Below are 21,022 nucleotides of genomic sequence, written 5' to 3' on the forward strand. Positions count from 1 at the left end.
TGCTGGGTTGGCTGCAATTCATCCCAACTTTTTTTGGAGTAGGTGATTTGGAGATCCCACAAAAGTAGGGGGGAGATGGAGTGAGTTGCCTTGATGCTGCCTGCCTGGCTTGTGCTGGGGAGTGAAAACAAATGGCCACATGGATCCAAGGGGAAGGAGGCTCCTTGGAAGATGTGCAGGCTCTGAGGGTGCCACTTGGATCTTGGCCTCGCACAAGGCTCTCTTCCCACTAGCTTCTGGCTCATCCTCAGAAGCCCCACTTTGTGGTCATTGCATAGTGGGGCTCCAGGCAGATGCTCATGTTGAAATCCCCAAGCCTTTGTTCCTGTCCAAGACGGCATAATGGTGACTTCAGCCATCCCTTGCTGGCAACAGGATGACACTTTTTTCTTATTGAGCAGATGAAGTGCTGGGATGCTCAGAGCCCCCTTGGCCTCAGCAGACAGCTCTGGTGAATGCAGGGGGTGGTATTGGTGACCCAGAAGGACTATCCTGTGCTGTGTCCCACGGGGCTGAATCCCTCCTCACCCCCATGGCCACTAATAGCTGCTCTCTCCTTCTTTGCAGCTTGATGCATCACTGTCCGGCTTACCAGGGTACCATCACTCCACAGTTAAGGCAACCAGGTAAGGCTAAGGCTACTGGGGGAAGAATGAGAAACCTAAGCATTTAGGATGTTCAACTTGAGATCCACATTCCCCATTCTGAGTGGGTGTTGGGCTCGATGTAATCTGACCTGACAGTAGTCAGTGCATGGGGAATGCTTGATCATCTTGTGTGGCTTTCCTGGTATCCCCTCCTGGACTGAGGGGCCTGGGGATGGGCCTGTGAGCTGCCCAGGAGGGATTTATGGATGGTTTCAAAATTAGCTACCAGCACCCCTTCCAGCCCCAAATTAACCTCTCTGTATGTAAGTTTGTGCTGTTTCTGAGGTCTGTTACAATGCATGACTGTTCCAGTATGTATGCAGTATTTGTCTGTGATAAGCATCGCTTGCTTTATGCCTATGTATAATATGCATTAATAAGAGTCCTATGTATAAGGTGCTAACAATGACATCAGACTGACCTGTGGTACTCAGGGCTGTTTTGTTTTGTTTTCTGTTAGGGAGACGAATTTTGTGCATGTTTCAGTGCAATCCACATTCTCTTTAGCATCCAATGTGACTCTTTATGACGTTGTTAGCAGTGTGAAAAGCTACATTCGAGCTTGCAAATCCCCCACTGAAGCCTGCCAGTTCATCTCCAGCCTGAAGCCGCTCCACAGAGGTAAATAGCATCTGGAGGGACTGTGGTGGGAGGGGAAAGGGGTGTTTTATTTGGCTTCTTCTATAACAAAGAGAAAGATTTTGGCATTTGGAAAACCCCCCCTGAATCTTTTTTATCTTATTTAAATGGGAGTCATCTTAAGAGACTCTCGGTATGAAAGGGATGCAGATATTGAGCCTTATCTTTGCCACATGTGTGAGAAATCTGTTCCTCTGTGAAAACATCACACAACACGGGATTAGAAGGCATTGTAGGGCAGCCTTTCATCTTTTGGATGTGACACTGGGCCCCAGCCAGATCAAAAAACCGTAAGTCTTAATTCCACCGGTGCAGCTGGGAGGCAGGGAAACATTGTGAAAGCCAAGAGACAAACCCTCTCAGTGAAGTTGATTGAAACCACTGGAGGCTATATGGGGAACTCTGCTCTCCTGACTGCCCAGTTTCAGTGATGCCCTGTCTAAAAATGACTCACAATTAAGAGCTTTTGATTTCTGTTACCAAATCCTTACCTGCCAAAGAGGAATGTGGATGTAGCACAGAGAACTTGAGAAACACATCAGTGTTGTCACAGTGTGGCCAACAGGACTAGGGAAGTCATAATCTCCCTGTACCCAGGACTGGTGGGGCTGCATCTCGAATACTGTGTTCAGTTCTGGGCTCCACACTATGGGATTGATAATGAGTTGCTGGAGCGGGTCCAAAGAAGGGAAACAAACTTGGTGAAGGGTCTGGAGCACAAGTCTTATGAGGAATGTCTGAGGGAACTGGGGTCATTTAGACTGGAGAAGAGAAGGCTCCGGGGGAACCTTGTCACTCTCCTCAACTACCTGAAAGGAGGATGGAGAGAGGAGGTGGCTGGTCTTCTCCCAAGTAACAAGAGGTAATGGCCTCAAGCTGCTTCAGGAGAGGTTTAAATTGGATATTAGGAAATATTTCTTTATAGAAAGGGTAGTCAGGCATTGGAACAGGCTGCCCAGGGAAGTAGTGGAATCACCATCTCTGTAAGTGTTCAAATAACATGTAGATGAGGCCCTCAGTGACACGGTTTAGTGGTGGACTCAGCAGTCTGAGGGTAACAGTTGGACTTGATCTTAAAGGTCTTTTCCAACCTAGTTAATTCTATGATTCTGTGAGTGTTGTGCAGGACCTTCTCTAGGTGGACCCCATTGTTGGTGCTGGCCCTGTGCCCTGTACCTCCTGGTCCTTGCTTTCTGAGGGAGCGATAGAGGAGATTTAGCTGCGAGAGGTACCAGCAGGATGCAGGGAATGAGCACCCTTGAAAGGCAGGCTACTGCAACAGAACTTCTGTTCATGGAGCTCTGTGACTTCAGGGTTTGAGGCTTTGTGGATAAAGAGCAGCACCACTCAGCCTGGGTGTAGTGGGAAACCCCACAGATTGTTTTGGCAAAATAAACACAAAGATGAGAAATTTAGCATGCGCTTTTAACAGGCTGTGCTTTAAAGCCGCACTCCACCAAGGACTGAATTACCTGAATTATTTTGGTAGATTCTCTCAGACTGTATCTAGCCATTCCTCTGATTACAATGCTTCTGCTAAAGTCTACTTTTAACTGGAAATAAGCAAAATAAGGAACGAATTATGTACTTGTGTAAGTGCTTACAAGAAAAGACGTCAGATAAAAAAAAAAATATGATGGATCTAGCAGGGAGAGGTTCATAAAAGGTGAGTGCCAAATGAGTGACGTGTATTCCATAAAATCCTATTTCTCATGAATATTTTTTTTGTTTCTTCATTCCATTTAGTCTGACCTCCCAGTAAAAAATGTAAATTTGGTGACACAGTTTTCATCATTTACCCACAGTTTTGCTGAATGCTTGTTGTAACAAATCTGACTTTCTGAAGTAAGTCTGACTTTCTGAAGTAAAACACTACTTTGAAGTAATGTAAATGAAAGGACAAATTCTTTGTTTGAAAAATGAAAAAAATCTAGTGCTTAAGATTGAAATGGAAAAAAAAAATTGCTTTGGGCTTAGCAAAATGTTTTGCTTGCTATAAGCTTAAAAAATGATTTGTTGAACTATCTCAGGGGTGAATGTGTTTCAGCTTGAGCCAAACCAAATTTTTCTTTTTCATTTCCCCTTCTGCCTCCAAGCTGAAACATTTATTATTCTCTCCTTCTATTGGCCCTTACAAATGATGGTAGATATGCAAGAAAAGGTGGCACAGTCATGTTGACTGTCTCCTAGTGTAAAAAATACTACTTAAAAGAAAAAAAAGAAAGGAGATTAAAGCAACACATGAGCTGAATGTGATGCCAGGAAAGCACATGCATGTAATGGTGGGTTTAGAGAGAACTGCACTGATGTTGGCTACCTCCTCCTGACAGTTGGCAGCTTGTGCAAGCAGAAAGACCCTGAATGTGACAAGGAAACTTCTGAATGCACTGACTTTGATGGAGTTGCGCTCTGCCAGTGCAAAAGTGGGTACTTCAAATACAACAAGATGGACCACTCCTGCAGAGGTATGGCTCTCTACAGCGCGTTTTGCCTGAATTTTGCTTAAACTTTTTGTTCCAGTAGAAATGAGTGTGTTTGTGCCACTATGAAGGCAAGAAGCTCAATATTGTGAGTAAATATTAGCAGCTCAAGTTTCTTTTATTTAGTTAGGGGACTTTTCAGCAGACACTGAAGATACAGTCTCTCTCTAGGAATAATATTATCTCTTTCTAGAGCATGCTGTGAATCACAGTGATTGAGAAGAGGGAGAAAGGGGCCTGACTGCTTTGGGCTTCAGTTCAGTGGCACAGAGCAGAGATGACGTGTGCCTCTGGTTGTTTTGATTTTGTCTGAACTCTCAGCGAACTTAGTAGAAGTGCTTTGAACTCAAAAGCCTATATTAAGACATCATCAATATTTTTAAAATAAGTACCTGAAAGTTATTGATTTATTTTTCAGGTGGGCTCCTAATAGAAATTTTAAGCTTAAGTACTATATTATTATTTAGCTGCTCTTCAGATAATGAAATCTAGTTTTGCTGTATTTTAAACAAGGTCTTTGTCTATGTGCTGATGGTCAGAATGACTTCTGTAGGATCAGGGTGTCCATCCCTAGTTCCAGCAGTTATTGCAGGTCTTCTTAAGAAATGCAATTTTCTGATGACATATCAATAAGAATTGCAGTAGTGATTATATATTGCTTCTGGCAGTTTCTGCTGGGTTGCTGTTGAAATAGAAGGAGATGCTTTATTGATTCCAAATCTGATCAGAGAGTGAGAAAAATGTGCCTGGAAATAACTCATGGACTGCAGGCTCTGGTATGGACATCACAGAGATAGGTTCCAGGCCATGGTGACCTTCCTTTGCCCTATGGCTCTAGCCAAAATCTTTCTCTTTCGTGTTTTAATTCCCTCCCTTCATCTTGTATGTTGGGAGAAGGATTTCTATTAGGAAACACTGACCATCTCCATTGAACCCTGAGAGGCAGAGAAGGGCTTACTCAGTGAGTGGGGAGCCGAGCTGAAATCTGGGAGGCTTTGCTCAATTCTAGCTCCATCATTTACAGTGGGAACCCAAGGGCAAATTACTCCATTTTTCCTGTCCGTGTCTCTTGTCAAGGAGTGTTGTGAAGATAAATATCTGAAAGGCTGTGAGGCACTCAGATGCGATGGTTGCAGAGGGGTAAGAGATCTAACGTCTTATAACATGTGGTTACTTCCTACTTACAGGTATTTTTTGTTGTGCAAAATATGAAAATATCCCTACCTACATATAGCGAGGCCTCAGTTCCACCTTCAGGTCAGCGCTGTCAGTAAGAAACATCTTATTGACTAGCTTGAGAGTGTCTGAGGGACAGGGTTGATGCGGAATTTAGGCTGCAGCAGAGCGAGGGTAGCACCGACTGCATCATGCCATGCTCTGGCAAGTTACCAGATTTACAGCATCACTTTGTTCCTATCTGGGTAAACCAGGTGGTTTGGGATTTTTAAAGGCTTTTTCAAAAGCCAAGCTATAGCACTCATTTGGTATTTAGGTCTATTTTCTGATAAACATAGCATACAATATGCAGGCTTCTTTGAAAATCTCTGCCCTCTTAGTGACTAAACAGGAACTGAGGTCTCCTGAGCATCCGACCCTCATTGTGGGTCATGAAAATGTGGCACAGTAACTCCAATTATAGTATTTGCAAAGAGGGAAATGGCTATTGTGCTGCCCTGTCCGGTCTCACCCGTGGGAAGGAGAGTGTGGCTGGGAGAGGGGCTGGGACATGGAGGATCAGCCACCTTGACCTTCGGGGATTGTTCTGCTCTGCCTTGCAGTGGCTGTCCCCTGGGACATGCTTGAAAAACCACCTCCTGGACCAAGGAAAAATTGTGCCTCTGAGCTACATGTTGGTCGTGGTACCTCTTTGTGTGCAGTTCGTCTGCCTCTGGCTCGTTGATGATTTTCAGCCTTCCTGGTATCTTCAGGGCTGTTTTAGAAACAGAGCAACAAACCCAGTGTGCCATCTTTTCAACAGCATGCTATTTTTAATAGCGTGAGTGTTACTGAAGTGAAACAAGGAGCAGCAAAGCAGGTTTCCAAAGAGACACCCAAGTCTCTTTCAGGAAGGCAAAGGCGATGGAATCCAGAAAAAAAAAGCACAACCTAATAGCTTTGCTTGGCCCCTGACACTTAAACCTTTCCTCCATTCCCTGCTCATGTTTAAAAGCTTGCTGAGCGAGCGTGACAGTGTGAGCTCTCCTGGGAGCATGTTCAAAGGAGCAGGAAAGATGCCAGAGGAGAAAGCAAAGTGTCAGGAAAAGGCAGGGTTGAGGAGAGGAAGAGATATAAGCAATAAGCATTTAAGTAAGACAGAGATATGCATGTTCAGGATCTTGCTTTTCCTCTTTATTGCCCCTATAGCCTCCTGGCCTGGAGCTGTGTGCCCATGGGGTCCCAGGGCTGTGCTTGCCCAAGGCACAACTCCAGCTTTGAGACTGCTTGAGTTGTATGTGTCCCACACATGTTACTGAGCAGGAGAGATTAGGTTGGGCTCCATTATCTACCTGCAGGCTCCTCCAGGTCTCTCCAATGTGCAAGCAACAGGCTGGGGCTGGGGAACATGCAACTGCTGCGCTCACTGGGGAAGGCAACTCCACTGAGCTGTTGAGGTGATTCTTCCCTCCCCTTTACTGTAGATCTCCTTATTGCCTGATCTTGTGGCTTGCTTTGGTAAAACATTTGATCCATAATGGTTTTGGTTTTCTTTTGTTAGCAAGTGAAAGGAGCAACACTTCCAGTCTCATTTTCTAATACCTCCATATTATGAATGAGCTAGGCAAAGACCCTTTGGGATTTACTACCTTTGTCCTAGTTGTCTGTTGGCTGAGGCTCTTAACTCTTCCTTGATTTCAAAGAAACTATCTTAAAGAGAGAAAAATAAATCCAGTGCAAAAAGTATCATGATGAGATGCAGCAGGGGGCTATACAAAGAGCCTTAGCCTCCCCATCCCCAGCTCTGGGGGAATATATGGAGTGCAAGAGTTAGTGGAAGAGTAGTGGGGATATATAGGGCAGAGAAAGGAGTGCAAGACCAGCTGCCATTGACAGCAATCCCTCATCATTGTTGATGCCAGTTGCCATACAAAGCCTGGGCCTAGAGCAGTAATATTCTTGATGTGAATTCATCACTCATCTGAGTCCACACACCATGAGTGACACAAGACACTTAGATGGTGTGCAGGCAAACAGTATTTCAGCATGACTGCAAGCAAGGCAAGGCAACCATGAGCAGAGTGCCAGGCACACTGGGTTGTGTCGCCTGGAAAGTAGAGACTGGGGCAAAGCTGTGAAGGAGGCCTGGTGGGTAAAGAAGAGGTCCCCAGTTCTGGCTTGTAAGGTTAATATGGTCTCTGGGTGCATTTAGGGGGCACAGACAGGCAGAAGAGGGGAAGTTCTGTTATCCCTGGGCTTGTGACATCTATTTCTGGGAATCAGTGATCAAAAGGGTCCAAGAAAACCTGGGAGCGTTCAGAGAAAAGCTGCAATAACTAGGGAGAGTCAGAGATCTCTGTGTACTTGGCTGTATTAAAGTAGTGATTCGACGGTGAGGAGGAGAAATGTGATCATGTAACCTTTTCCAATCTAGCAAGTAAACATCCAAAAGCTGGAATTTGACACTGGTATAATTCAGACCAGAAAGAAGGTGAATGTTTTTCATGACTGGGGAAATTAACTTCATGAGCATCTGACCCAGGGTTATGGTTGATTGTCTGTAACTGAAAATATTAGAATCAATCTTGGATGGTTCTCCAAAATGTAGCTCCAGTTCAACTATTTGATTTGAAACTGGAATTAAATTTAGGGAAGTTCTGTGACCTGTATTATGAGGGGAGTTCACAGTTGCATTGCTCCCTGCTGGCATCAATATCACTTGTTATTGGTGCTGGAAGAACCATAAACTTCTGAATCCAGCCAGTACACTAGTGCTCTCTCGGTTTACTATGGTACAACAGCCCATCCTAATGGACAGTGTTGCACGTTTGTCCTTCTTTTATTCCTTCCTTCCTCCCTGTCTGTGTCAAGTGTTTCTGAAAATACAGCTGCTGGCTGTGACAGAGGCGAAAAGGCATTTGGTGTGTATTTGAGAGCAGCAGCGGAGGAGGTGAGGGCTTTGCCGCTTAGTTGAGACCTCTGCTGGAAGGCCCCTCTTCTCCCCGCAGATTTCCTCACACTTGCTGGGGTGGCTGAGCTTTTGGCTTTGGGTTTTCCCTATAGTTAGAGAGCAGGGCAGAGGGAAGGTAGTGTTGGGAGGTGCCACCTCGCCAGTTTTAAGCTTATAGTGGGGGGGGAGTCCATGAGCATTTTTGTTTTCAGTTAACAATCTGGGCTTTCCCAGATGCTTGGGTGATGTCTTGCAGACCCCAAGGGCTGCTGCATGTCCTAGCCCTGCCTTGTCCCTCTACCCAAAACGACTCTGTCTGTGTCATTCCTACTCAGGTCTTTGAGTGACCACTGCCTCCGTGAAAGGCAGCAGATCTGCAGGAGCCCTTATAAATGTATGTCCAATGTTATAATCACATTTAGTGTTCATCAGAAGGGTAGCATAATTTTCTTGCATAATTCAGGTGATGAGATAGCTGTCTGTAAGCACAGAAATGATTTTATTTCAAAATGATGGTTTTAGGTTTTTTGCTAATATTTTGTACATAGCAGTTTTCTGGCTTATTTAGGCCTAGTACATTTTATTTCCATTCTATCGTAAAATATTACGTTTCAAAATTTGATTTAGCTGCAAATTTGAACAACAGGAAAAAAGGTGGCATGAAGCAAAACATATCGCTTCAGGTTATCCTAACTGTGTCTGTGTAACATTTTGTTGCAATACTAACATTTAAATTTAATTAATAACGCACATCAGTTCTAAAATAACACTGTTCAAACTAGCTTTCAAAACAAAAACTGGAGGAACTTGCAGATATTTTACACTGCTCTTTTGTGGGAAACAGTACAAGTGTGCATGGGTTTCCATTTGGGCAAGAAGGGGTTGCGCTGGGCATTAGGTTACCTGCCGCCTACCCTGAGCCAGGCTCTGGGCTAGCTCTGCCAGGAAGTCCTGAAATGGTCCTGTCAAAGCCAGCGGGAGGTGAATTTAAGTGCACGGTGTTTCGCCTAAACCAGAGCAAATATTGCATCACGTCAGAGTGCATGGCGTTCCTTCTGTGCCAGCAGCGCAGACCGGCATGTCAGTCTCAGGGTTGACCGGGATGAGGCTGCCGCGGGAAGCGCCGATGGGAAATGCCTTCCGTGCACCACTACGTGGTGCTCATGGCCCTTCTCTTTTCTGTGTTTTTAGCCTGTGAAGATGGATATAAGCTGGAAAATGAGACCTGTGTGAGGTATGGTGACTGTTCTCTCCTCCTAGTCCACGTCTTTTGAATATTGTTTTGGTGACCTGTTGTCACAACTAAACCACTGAAACTCCATGTTGTGTTCTGTTACCAGCTGCCCATTTGGCTTAGGTGGATTCAACTGTGGAAACCGTAAGTACCAAATTTTGTTTCTTTTAATTTCTACAGTGTCAGAAATGGGAGATTTGAGGCAAGTAATTGCAGATGACTGTGTCTAAAATGCAATAGGTACAGAATAGTCTTGTCAGGTTTTTTTGTTTCTTCATTTTCTGCTGAGAATTATTTTGTTGACCTTCTTTGTCAAAGTTGTCAGTGTTATCTTCTAAAGGAAGATGTCCTTTTCTCTGGATACTCTGTCATGATATCATGTATAGAGGGCACTCTTAGTATCATAGAATAGTTTGGGCTGGAAGGGACCTTCAAAGGTCATCTGGTCCAACCCCCCTCTTGAAACAAGGTATTCAGAGGTTAATCCATGAAATATCATTTAAATTATTCTGACTTATTAGTAAAGGTAATCTGTCCTCTGGGGAAACATGACCTTGTTTTCCCTTTAGCAGGAGATCCCAACTCCATCCATTTCACTCAGAAATTTAAGGCAATATTGCTTACAGAGGGAGGAAAGATGGGAAATAAATAGTTAGTCCCTTTGCATGAGGACTGTGGACATGTTTACAGTAGAATTTACAGCTACCTTGCCGTTTCTAAGTGAGTCTCTGTCTTTCTTGTCTGCAGCATATCAGCTTATCACTGTGGTGATTGCAGCTGCAGGAGGTGGACTTCTGCTTATCATGGGCGTAGCACTTATCGTCACCTGCTGCCGGTAGGTACCACCAGAAGCCCCAGCTCCTCCATGGCATCTTCTCAGTGGGTCACGCCACACTTAATGCTCTACACATGAACCCTGATGGACCAAAACACAGGATAGCTAAGCAAGTGGATTAATCAGATACTGAAGTATTGCACTGTGCTTTCATTTGGGACATATATTTCTGTTTTCCACCAACCAGGCTAAAAAAAATTGAACTCTGTGTCTCTTAAGCATGTGCCTGACAGTCACATTGTCTAAGGATGGAGATTCAAAAGAGTCCTTCCCCCTCAGAGCTGTAAGGCAGCAATAAGTCTCCAAAAATGCAAGCTAAGTAGAAAAGAGAAGTTAGTCAACAGTAGCGATTACTGGCCATTGCTGAAGTGGTATTTGAGTGTATTTAAGGCTGTTTTCATTTTCCTTTATGGACAAGTCCTGCATGTGCTCTTACTCTGTGTGTCTCCTTCTCAAACACACACATGCATGTACACATGCAGCTCCCATACCAGCAGGTAGATTCGGACTGGAAGCAAGATTCAGACTAGAAGCCTGTCAAGGAAGCTCCGCTTCATGATTTATATATCATGAAAAGGGCTTCCTTGCAGTAACACCCTCTCCCTCTCATTTCAGCCCCCAAATCTAGGATTTCAAAGCTCTCTGATTAAAGTTATCAACTGGGTTTATCAGTAACACAGATGTGGCAGTAAATTGGTTGGCACAGTGGTATATGCTAGTTCCCTTGTATTTTGAGCCGGGGTGACCAGCCGGGAGGGTGTGATGGCCAGATCTCTGCAGGGATGGATTGATCTTCTCATGAGTCTTGGCCTTTGGCAGGTTATGTGACTTCCTGGAGGGTACTCTAATTTGAACTGGAAATGTCGCCAAAGTCCACTCATACATGGTAATCATGTTAGGGGCATTTGGTGTCATTCAGGCCAGCCCCATTTAGGTTTTCCTTCTAAGGAGTTGACATAGTGACATAGTGCCTAGAAGTGCTATACGTGAGCACTTGGAGACTTGAAGACCATGGGAGCGTCCATATGTTTTTCTTTCTTCCTAGATTTCCATTACTTTTTTATTGACTCAGGTGGACACCCACATTTATAATAGACAGCAGGCATAAGCGGGATCAGGAGAGGTTCAGACTGAATGCAGGGGAAAACTTTTTCACCAAGAGGACAGTGAAGCAGTGGAACAACTTGCTCAGAGAGGATATGCCATCCCTATCCTTGGAAATTTCAAATCCCACCTGATAATGCCCTCAGTAGCACAATCTGACCTCATATCTAATTTTGCCTTGGAACAGAGGATTGGACTACAGCCCTTCTGAAGTGATCTTTGTTCCCAGTCAAGGTTTATTACAGAAGTAAGTCTTCTGAGATCATGTCAGAGAAGCATGCAAGATAGCAGGATAAGTTGTATGTTTTCATTTTCCTTCATTCTTTTATAAACAGGAAGAATAAAAATGACATAAGTAAACTCATTTTCAAGAGTGGGGATTTCCAGATGTCACCATATGCTGAATATCCGAAGAATCCCCGGGCACAGGAGTGGGGCAGAGAGACCATCGAGATGCAGGAGAATGGGAGCACCAAGAACCTGTTGCAGATGACAGATGTATATTATTCGGTATTAAACCATAGCTTAACTATTAACTCTTTGTCCCTGACACAGCAAAGACACATTCCTGATGAGATGTCATTAGGAAGAGTGCTAGGGAAATGTCTAGGAGCATTTTGGTAGATGCCCCAAAAACCCAGTCCTAAAGAAGGACAGTTAAAGGTTTTGGGCAGACTGCTAGGTATCCTTGTGGGTAGTTTTTTCACATCTGCCCTCACTGATGATGCTGAAAAGTTGAGACCTCTGCCTGGGGGACTTCATCCCAATATGGGCAGATGCTGGTCACTGAGGACCCCTCTTTTCTTCCACTTTTCCTTTCTTCAGTGTACAGGCAATTTCCTGGAGCAGAAAGGGGGTTTAAGGAGTGTCCCTTCAAGCTCTGAAGTGGCAGGAAAGAAGTAGTGGAGGAGTAATAGGCTGTGTAGGGCACAGAAAATCACAAGCACAAGACCTGCTGTCATAGTTGGTACCATCTGCTAATGTCTGTATTCAGAGCTGTGATGCTTTTATATCATCTGTCACTAATCTGCAGCAACATACTGGAAGTACTTAAGGTGTGTGTGGGTTGCTCATGTGAGTGAAGGTTGCAGAATTTCACATAAGTCACACATTCTGGACTTCTGCTTTCCAGAGCAGAAAGCAGCAAGCAATACTTTTTTTAATGGCTTGTATTTTAAGTTTTCCAGTAAGCAAGTTTACTGGATTTCACAGCCTAAATGGAAATATTTCTCCTTCTTGCCTCCAGTAAGAATGGGAGATTTGGAAATAAAAATGCATTCCTTAAACATTTTTAAAGACTTTTATTTTGCTGGCGACTAGAAAAGGGAGCTTTTCAGAAAGTGGTAGGTCATCAGGGTTTTGTATAGATCTTCTCGGTACCAGATCAAACCAGTTGCCTTGATGTTATTTACTAGGTGAAAGGATTGTACAGTCTTGGTCTTAGACATCAAAGCTCCTCAACCAAGTGTCCCCAGGACATTTACTTAAGTAAGAGAAGGAAAGAGAAAGGGAGATCAGATCACTTTGTGTTTGACATATAATCCAAGCCCCTGTGTTGGGATAGTAGGTACCTATGGTTAATTGGGAGAGAAGTGCTCCCAGGTAATACTCAAAGCAGATGACTAACTTTGATTTTCTAGAAGTGTTTCCTTCAAGGATGGCTCTGGGACAATATCCTTTTGATGAGTCATTTCCATACCTGATCTCATCAGCACAATCCTTGGATTAAAAATTAACTGTGCACTTAGACTGCATTTGATGGAGGCAGGTAAACTTCAAATCTGCTAATTGGCAAGGTGTTGAATCTAGATTGCATCAGAAAAGCTCCTTCGGGCAATGCATAGCTCCCACATTAAAAATCATTCTAGGTTGTAGAGGTCATTAGTGATCATGTTATTCCTTCTAGCTACTCAAATAACTGCTGGGAAACTTGGTAAGGCTGTGTCTGAAGGAGGATTTGAGTGTGCAAGTAAGACCCTTCTTATTTCATTTTTTTGCTAATCCAGCCAACTGGACTGAGAAATCCTGAACTGGAAAGAAATGGACTTTATCCTCCCTACACTGGTTTGCCTGGATCTCGACATTCATGCATCTACCCTGGACAATACAATCCATCCTTCATTAGTGATGAAACCAGAAGAAGAGACTATTTTTAGCAGGGAGTGGAAAGGGAGTGGAAGATTGACACAGTTCTGTGGTCCTTGATCCCCAGGTACAATCTGTCTCCTGGGCAGTTCAGCCCATATCAGTCTTACTCTTCCCATTTAACAGGAAGGACTTTGAACTTCATGCCGAGCATTGCTGCCCTGAGGAATCGTTGCACTCCCTAAGCAGCAGAAGGAAGGACAAGGAGGAAGAGGGAATGGCTCAAGGTGCACATCACTGAAAGACCCAGGTGGAAGTTAATACATGTACTCCAGATTTGTTCTGTGATGCTGCTTTGCTCCCTTTACGCTACATGGCAAGCATGGATCAGCATAGGCAGATGAACTGTGCCTAGCACTCTTCACTGAATACCACTAAAGAGCGTTTTGTTTACAGATCTTGTTTTCTGTTGACTGTGCTTGTCTTAGCCAACCTTTAGGCAAAGATTCACTTTGCAAAGTGCAACTGCTTTTGGTAGGGCAAGTTTGTCCACTCCCTTTTACATTGCTGCATTGCTTTCTGCTTCATATACAACAGGGAAGCTGGCTTGTCCTCTGGCCCTAACCTTCTTGCTGGTAGAAATTCTTTAAAATGCTGGGTCCTTGGTGAAGTCTGGTGCCTGTTAATGTAAACTGAATTCATGAGCTGGTTGATTCCAAGGAGTATGGGAAAGTTAGTCATACCACTACAATTTTAACTGAAAAAAGACAAAGTTGATCCTATGCACTGCTTTGAAAACTTTCCATATATCAGAAAGAGTACGAGTATGATGTTTTGCCAACCAGCATAGCTCAGAAGTGATGCCACTATATATCATCATAGTGCTTCTGTATAGGAACTTATGGGACTCTGTTTCTCTGCAGGGATTTAGAAACAGCAATATAATGTTAAATAATTGCTCACAGGGCTGTGAATTCAGCGTGCTCCTTAGAATCTGGGAAGGAGCAATAACGCTATAGCCCTAGTTTGGCAGTGGAACCTGAATTCTGGGCTCTACAGGCAGGACATAGTTTTCAAGCCTCCCCAGCCCACCTTGACTTCTGTAGGAGTTGTGGAGGCTTTCAGTACTGTGGAAAATAAGGCTCGTTGCAATCAGTTGTATTCAAGGGAGAGAAAAATAGTATGTTTTCAATCCTAGTGGAACAAATATCACTTATGTTGAAGTGTTTTGCTTGCTTTCATCACAGTTTTGAATGATTCATACCAGGCAGATTTCCTCACCCAGGCATGTTAATTCATATTAATCGTCTTGGCAAAAGCTGAAGTATGTAAGTTATTATATTTCTCACCAAAGATAAAATTCAACAGTAATGGGCTGTATTCCGAGCTAGGTGTTGAAAAAGAGATCTTACTTATCACAGAATCATATAATTTGGGTTGGAAGGGACCTTGAAGATCATCTCTCTAGAGTGTCCTGCAGCTGAACACAGTGCTGCAGGTGAGGTCTCCTGAGAGCAGAGGGGGAGAATCACCTCCTTTGACTTGCTTTTGATGAAGCCCAGGTTGTGGTTGGCTTTCTGGGCTGCAAGTGCATGTTGCTGGCTCATGTTGAGCTTCTTGTTGAACAACACCCCCAAGTCCTTCCCTGAATTCATTCTCTGCTGAGGCTGTATTTTTTCGTGGGGTTGCAGGAAGTATAAGGAAGTGTATGCACCGCTTACCTTTAATGCAGTGTTAACCTGACATCCAAACCCATCCAGATACAGATCCTTCCCCTTAATGTGACTGTGCTTGTATGAGGATAACAAATAGCACAATTCCTTAGCCACTAAACCACCATCTCTCTAGTGTGTACATAAGTTGGTTTCACTGAAGAGCAAATACCCACTGATATTCTCTTCTCCCCACTATGCTTGAAGAACAGTGCCTACAAGTTCATAATGTAGCTCAACTCACTGAAGCACTAAGGATCATGGGATGCATCCTCCAAAGTGCCTAACCTCAAGTACGAACAGCAGTTCAGATATGTTGTGTGGTCACTCGCCAGAGGCAAACCTGAGGTGATTAGGAGCCCTCCACCAGGGAGCAGGTACTCGTGTTCTACAGATGGTGTGAGTTTTCAGATCCTTTCCCAGTACTTTGGAGGCTGTTGTGCTCTTTATCAAAAGTGAGCAACAGCTACCCAGTGGAAGGGGAGCTAGCTAGCACTAGGCATCTATTAGCTGTGAAGGCTAAGAAGTTTCTGTTTCCTCAAAACTGCAAGACAGGAGAGACACCACAAATGTGCTTTGAAGACACAGTTTGGTGCACCAGCCATAGCATACAAGCACAGTGTCTTTTTATACCTCACCCCTTATCTACTATGTAGAAACAGTAGTGTGAGCTTGCAAAAAAATTAAAAAATCTTCATGGATGCCTAGGGCAGTATCCTTATCCTTTGCACTTACATAATCTTTTGGTGACCGCACATGCAGCTTCATGCTTGTCTGATCCATAATCAACCTTGCAGGTGTCAGTACACCTGTTCATCTCAACTTTAGGGAAGAAATGAATGGATGCTCATGGGAACCGCAGCTGCCTAAGGAGCTGTATTTAAGGAAAACTCTAGTTAAGTAGCCAAAATAGTGTAATAGGTAAGGCAGAAGAACTAGCTGTTCCCTTCCATGCTGATCGGTGTTTCCAGTCCATAAATGATGTTCTTCCTTTCGTTAGCACCTGATATCTTAGCTGCACAGGACCCATTGTATGATGTAAACTCAGGGCTTGACTCTGCTGCGCTATAGGATCCTTCAGAGAGGACATTGTCAGGGTCTTTCTGTGCCAGTGAGTTGCCTGTTTTTGAGAGTTCCCAGGACCTAAAAGACTGCCTTTCCCATGGTATGGAGGACAGTTTTGTCTGTATTACAGAAGCAAAGGGGAAGCTGGGATTCATGTTAAGTCTATGTCCAAGGCATATAGGTGAGCACTGGGCTCTGTCCATCTTTACTAAAGCAGCTGAGCAAAAAGGAAGAGTGTCCCAGCAATGATGGTAGGATTTAACCACATGCCAGCATTTTGTCAGCTACTGAAGAATTTAAACACATGCTTATAGGCAAACACGTTTAACTGCTTGGTTATTTTGAAGACTGCGAAACGTGCCTGTGTGTGCCAAGTACAAAGTAGGAAATACCAACTCACATTGCAGGTCAATCCCTCCATTTAAAGAGTAACATGGACTATATGAACAAAATTCCTGGTCTGTATCTCACAGCAAATTTCAAGGGATTTGAGTGGAAATAAGATAGGACTGTTCCTTATTGAGATCACACAAAAGTTTGCAAGCAATTACTTTTAATTTCTGAACGATCTTCAAATCCTTAAAGCTGTATCTGGAATGAAAGAGTCTCAATAAACACAGCAGGATTTTCTGACTGAGGACTGCAAAACTTGGCCTTTTCCAAAGCAGAGACCTTTACTGCACTGAAATTTTCTCTCTGTCAAAGCAGGTAAATGTTGGAAAATTTCTTATGAGAATTTATCCATTGCAGGCTGACTTTCTTTTTAGCTTTGGTAAGAGAGGAGTCATGGAGCCACTACATAGTCCATAGGAGGAGGAAAAGGGTCTCTCCTGACCTGCAGCACCTTCTCTCGGTGTTGTAGGAGGCCCCGCTCAGCGGACAGGAAAGGATTTAGGCAAAAGTCAGCACCTGGGTGAGTGCAGGTGCTTTCCCACATGTGAACCAGGAAATCCTTGTGGAGCCAGCAGATGCAGCCCCAGGTGATTCAGATCCCCAGGTTTCTACCAGCCCTCCCACGTCCCACACTGCAGTGTTTCTGGGTAGAAGGGGTGGGGTACACTGCAGTGTGCTTTGCTAGTTTACGGTAATTATTTTACTGCAGTTGTTTACTAACACATTCCAGCAGCAATGGGCTCACCCAACCACAGCAGGTATGTGACCTGTTTCTGTACAGCTTGCCTCTGTTAAAGCTGCCACCAGGATCCTATTTGCCTGCTTCCTCTTTGTCTCCCATAAACTAAACACCTTCTGGCAGTGGAGTGGGGCTTACAGCTCCTGTCAGATGTGAGAAGGGTCTCCATGTGCCCTCAAGACTATTTTTAAGTGCAGATGCCTCCCTGTTCAGTATCTTAGTTCCCATAGGATATCCAAATAAATGCATCTTAGACTATTTAGACTACTTTTAGCTACCCCAAATTTCAAATTTTGAGCACACTGGATGTTTTTGCCAAGGGGAATTTTTATTCCACTATCCAAGAGGACAAGATAGAAGTGGTATGTTTCTTCTAAGGAGGATGCAAGTGGTTCAGCCAGATGTGAGGAAAGGAAGAAAAACTACACCAACACTGCATAGAAATTTTCTATTGCTCCTGTCAGCTGTGGAAAGCTGGGGGAGAAGTCAGCAAGGGCCCATAGGCAGTTGTGTGGGTGTATTTTTGATTAACTTTGGAAAAAATGCTAATTCTGTTGCTTGACAGGAGAAGATGTGGAAGGCACGTGTTTGCTACTATGGTGCTCTGCCAGTTGTGGTAACAAAAGCCCTTCACCCACAGAAATACCTCTGGCAGTAAGCCTAGGAGAGTTAATCCCAGGGAACAGAGCCGCAAAATGCAGATTTGAGGGACCATTCAAAAGGGACGCTCGTACATGCAGCCTTCCTGTGTCAGCCATGCACTGCTGCGCTCTCTGGCCAGCCTTCCCAGATGCACTGGGAAAATGAGAGGCCTTTCGCGTACTGTTGAAACCTCACAGTCCTGAATCAGGCTATATGAAGAGAGGATTTTGACACCCTTTTCTTTCCACATTTACAGCATTTATGTAACACAGCAGCAATGAATCACGTTGTTGCAGCATTTCCCGTAGGTCTCACTGTCACGTACTGAGTAACACCTTGTGACCAGCCTTCTAAAAGGTGTTTGCCTCCACACTACATGGTAGTAAAAACCTTTTAAAAATAGCAATAAATTTGAGTTAGAGGGAGGTGCTTGTCATTGTGTAATTGTTTGTGCTAGTACTTTTAAAGGGTGTTTGCTGGCACCTGAGTGAGCAGCAGAGCAGGTCTGGACATTGCTGCAGACACCAAGCACTTCCCTAGGACTTGTCTCTAATGCTGGTCAATAGCCATGTCCGTTCCAAATCCAGCTGGACTTCTCGTTCTCTCATAGTGATGTTTAATCTTCAGTTTTCTTCCTTAAATTAACAAGAACAGATGCATTTTACTTATATACTCCTCCTATGCTGGCTAATGTTTTTTCCTCTTTACACACAAAGGACCTAATCCAGCATTCATTATAGTGGCTGGGGTAACTCTCACAAGGACTGTAATCGATTTTTCTTTAGGCCTAAATTATTCCACCTGTGTGTTATATATGCTTTCCCCTAGCTCCATGTTCTGCCTATTTCTGTGATACTGTTGCTGCCTTTCCATGTTTTATTTATATTTTAAAGTATACTTATTACTGTAGCAGGACCTGTATTATGTGAGATTGACCAAAACAGATTGAAACACCTTCCTGAGAAGAGAGTGGATGTGAATTTTTTGTAGTCGTTTTACTGATCAGCCAACCTGTTGCCTTTTGTGTAAGATCTTCTAGGGATGTAGAGGTGCTTCCTCTTTAGTCAGAGATAAAAACAGCTATTCAGTTCACTCTTACTTGTCTCTTAAGAAGTGAAGCAAGATCTCTCAGTTTCAAAAGAGGCATTCACTGTGTGCCTCTAAGATTTTGGGAACTTTGCAATGTGTATTTAAGTGTATTTAATTCTTCATTCCCTTGTACTACTGAAATTAAAATCAGGACAGAAATCCATGAAGGGCTAAGAAATAACAAAGAAAAAAAAAAGAAAAAAAAGAAGCAAAGCAAGGAATATGACTGTGTTTTGCAGAAGTAAACATCTGAAGTGGGTGTGGCTCCTGTACTGTAAGGTCTGTATGTCGGATAGCACCTCTTCTGTGTCTACTTTGTTGTGCATGTGCATAATATCCTTGTTGAGGAAAAACATAGAAAGGGTGCCTGATGCTCCTCAGAAGTGGGATGTAAGTGCTAAGTCCCTTGGTCTTTATTCTGGTAAAATGCTAGAAGGGATGAGAGCCTTGTTTGGTTAATGACTGCAGCAGGCAGCTCCCAGATCTGCAGAATCCTATATGGAAAAGTCCCATGGAATACAGTAAAATCTGATCACTTCTGTTGAACAGTGCCATAGAATTCACCTGACATAAAAGGTCTCAAATAAAATCAGCTAGGATAGGTTTAGTTTAACGACAAAACAAATAAAAAACCAACAGAATAAATACTCAATAGTTTCCTTTTTTAAAGGAAATTCTGTTAAACTCAGTCATTTGTTTTAAGACCTGTTAAATTCTACCTGACTTCCTCCTACCAGAAGGTCAGCCTCGGTGTGTAAAATCATAATGGTTTATTTGAGGTTTCCTAACAGAAGGTCAAAACTTGGTGTGTAAAATCTTAATGGTTTATTTGAGCAGCTTTCAGAATTGCAGTAGTAAAGCTCACCTTTTGTAAGCTCTATTTCAAAAGGTAAGTTTTCAGCATTTGTTTGTGCTTCTTTTAACAACCTGAGTGTAAACCTGCTTTATGTTCATGCTATTGCCCTGTTACATTCTCTGTATCTCTAAATGTATGCTTCCAAGTCATTGGGGTCCTGAGGACATCTTTCAAACCAGTATTATTTAAAGTTTTATCATATTTTCAGACTCCACTAATTATACAGTACTGTAGTGGCAAAATATAATTTTTAAGGATTGGATTATTTTTATACCTTCATCCAATATTGTTAAATCTGGCGTTCTAGTCAGTATTGCAAAAGGATACAATAAAGCTATGAATATTACAATGTCTCAGCTTTTTCATTGTCTTTAGCTTTCCCTGTAAAGAGATTCATACACAACTATAATTGGAAATATAATCTAGAAAACAAGAAATTTTATAGTTCTTTTGCTCTTCTTGTCGTGCTTGGTGATTGAATACCTAAAATGAAAAGCAAAGAAGAAATGAGTATGTTCTGTTAGTTGTGCTAAATGAGCTTCTACTCAGCTGAAATACAAGATGTGTTCTGATACATTTATCATTAAGAAGCTAATTAAGTAGCATTAAGCAGCTCAGTTTATTTTTTTCATCAATTTAATTTTTCATCTCACTGGAATTGCAAGAGAATTAGTGAGGTTGTGGGTTTTTGTGTGTTGGAGAGGAGGAAAACCTCAGGAGAGGTCGGTGCAGCATAGCTGTTTGCAAGGGCAAGGGACTGGACCTGACCACAGTGAGATCAGTCCTGCCTCAGAGAGCTCCACAGGGGACTGTGAAGAATATACATCTTAGTGTCTCTTAGAGGAAGAAAGAAGAGGATACCCTGAATCCAAATGAGCACAATGTCCAGCCCAGCCTGATGGGAAGAGGTGTGATGTGGAAGAGCATCTGGAATAATGGCAGGTATGCTCATCTGGGACTAAGGTGGGATTCATCTGCTTTATCGAAACTTAGGTGGCAGATTGAAGCTATTTGAACCAACCATTTGGCTCCTCTAGTAGACATGAAAATATACAAGCATTAGCAGAGAGTAGCTGCCCCCATGGTAAGATAACCTTCACCCTTGACAGTAGTGTCACAAGACCCCACACTAGACAGCTGTCCTAGATGAAGTAAATGCCACTTGCAGAGAAATGGTGAGTCTAGAGTATCTTCATAGAATAATAAAATCATAGAATGGTTTGGGTTGGAAAGGACTTTAAATATTATCTAGTTCCAACACCGTGCCATGGGCAGGGACACCTTCCACTAGACCACTTCCACTAGGTTGCTCAAAGCCCCATCCAACCTGCCCTTGAGTACTTTAAGGGATGGGGCAGCCATAGCTTCTCTGGCAATGTATTCCAGTGCCTCATCTC

The 21,022-nt window shown here is 43.3% G+C and overlaps 1 protein-coding gene across 4 annotated transcripts in view; it reads left to right on the forward strand.

Annotated features, from left to right (window-relative positions):
* The window catches only part of HEG1 (heart development protein with EGF like domains 1), a 57,494-nt gene extending 37,520 nt beyond the window's left edge, over nt 1–19,974 (forward strand). For all 4 annotated transcript variants that reach the window (XM_062607058.1, XM_062607060.1, XM_062607057.1 and 1 more), the window contains 8 exons: nt 568–626; nt 1,108–1,268; nt 3,617–3,751; nt 9,063–9,105; nt 9,212–9,249; nt 9,853–9,940; nt 11,380–11,554; nt 13,051–19,974. In XM_062607058.1, the coding sequence (XP_062463042.1) occupies nt 568–626; nt 1,108–1,268; nt 3,617–3,751; nt 9,063–9,105; nt 9,212–9,249; nt 9,853–9,940; nt 11,380–11,554; nt 13,051–13,200 (849 nt within the window). In that variant the 3' untranslated portion in view covers nt 13,201–19,974. The remainder of the gene's footprint in view (nt 1–567; nt 627–1,107; nt 1,269–3,616; nt 3,752–9,062; nt 9,106–9,211; nt 9,250–9,852; nt 9,941–11,379; nt 11,555–13,050) is intronic.
* The last annotated feature ends 1,048 nt before the right edge of the window (nt 19,975–21,022 follow it).

The sequence above is a fragment of the Pezoporus occidentalis genome, unplaced genomic scaffold (assembly GCF_034315485.1).
Source record: "Pezoporus occidentalis ecotype Australia unplaced genomic scaffold, CSIRO_AGI_Poc_V1 ctg12, whole genome shotgun sequence".
NCBI lineage: Eukaryota > Metazoa > Chordata > Aves > Psittaciformes > Psittacidae > Pezoporus > Pezoporus occidentalis.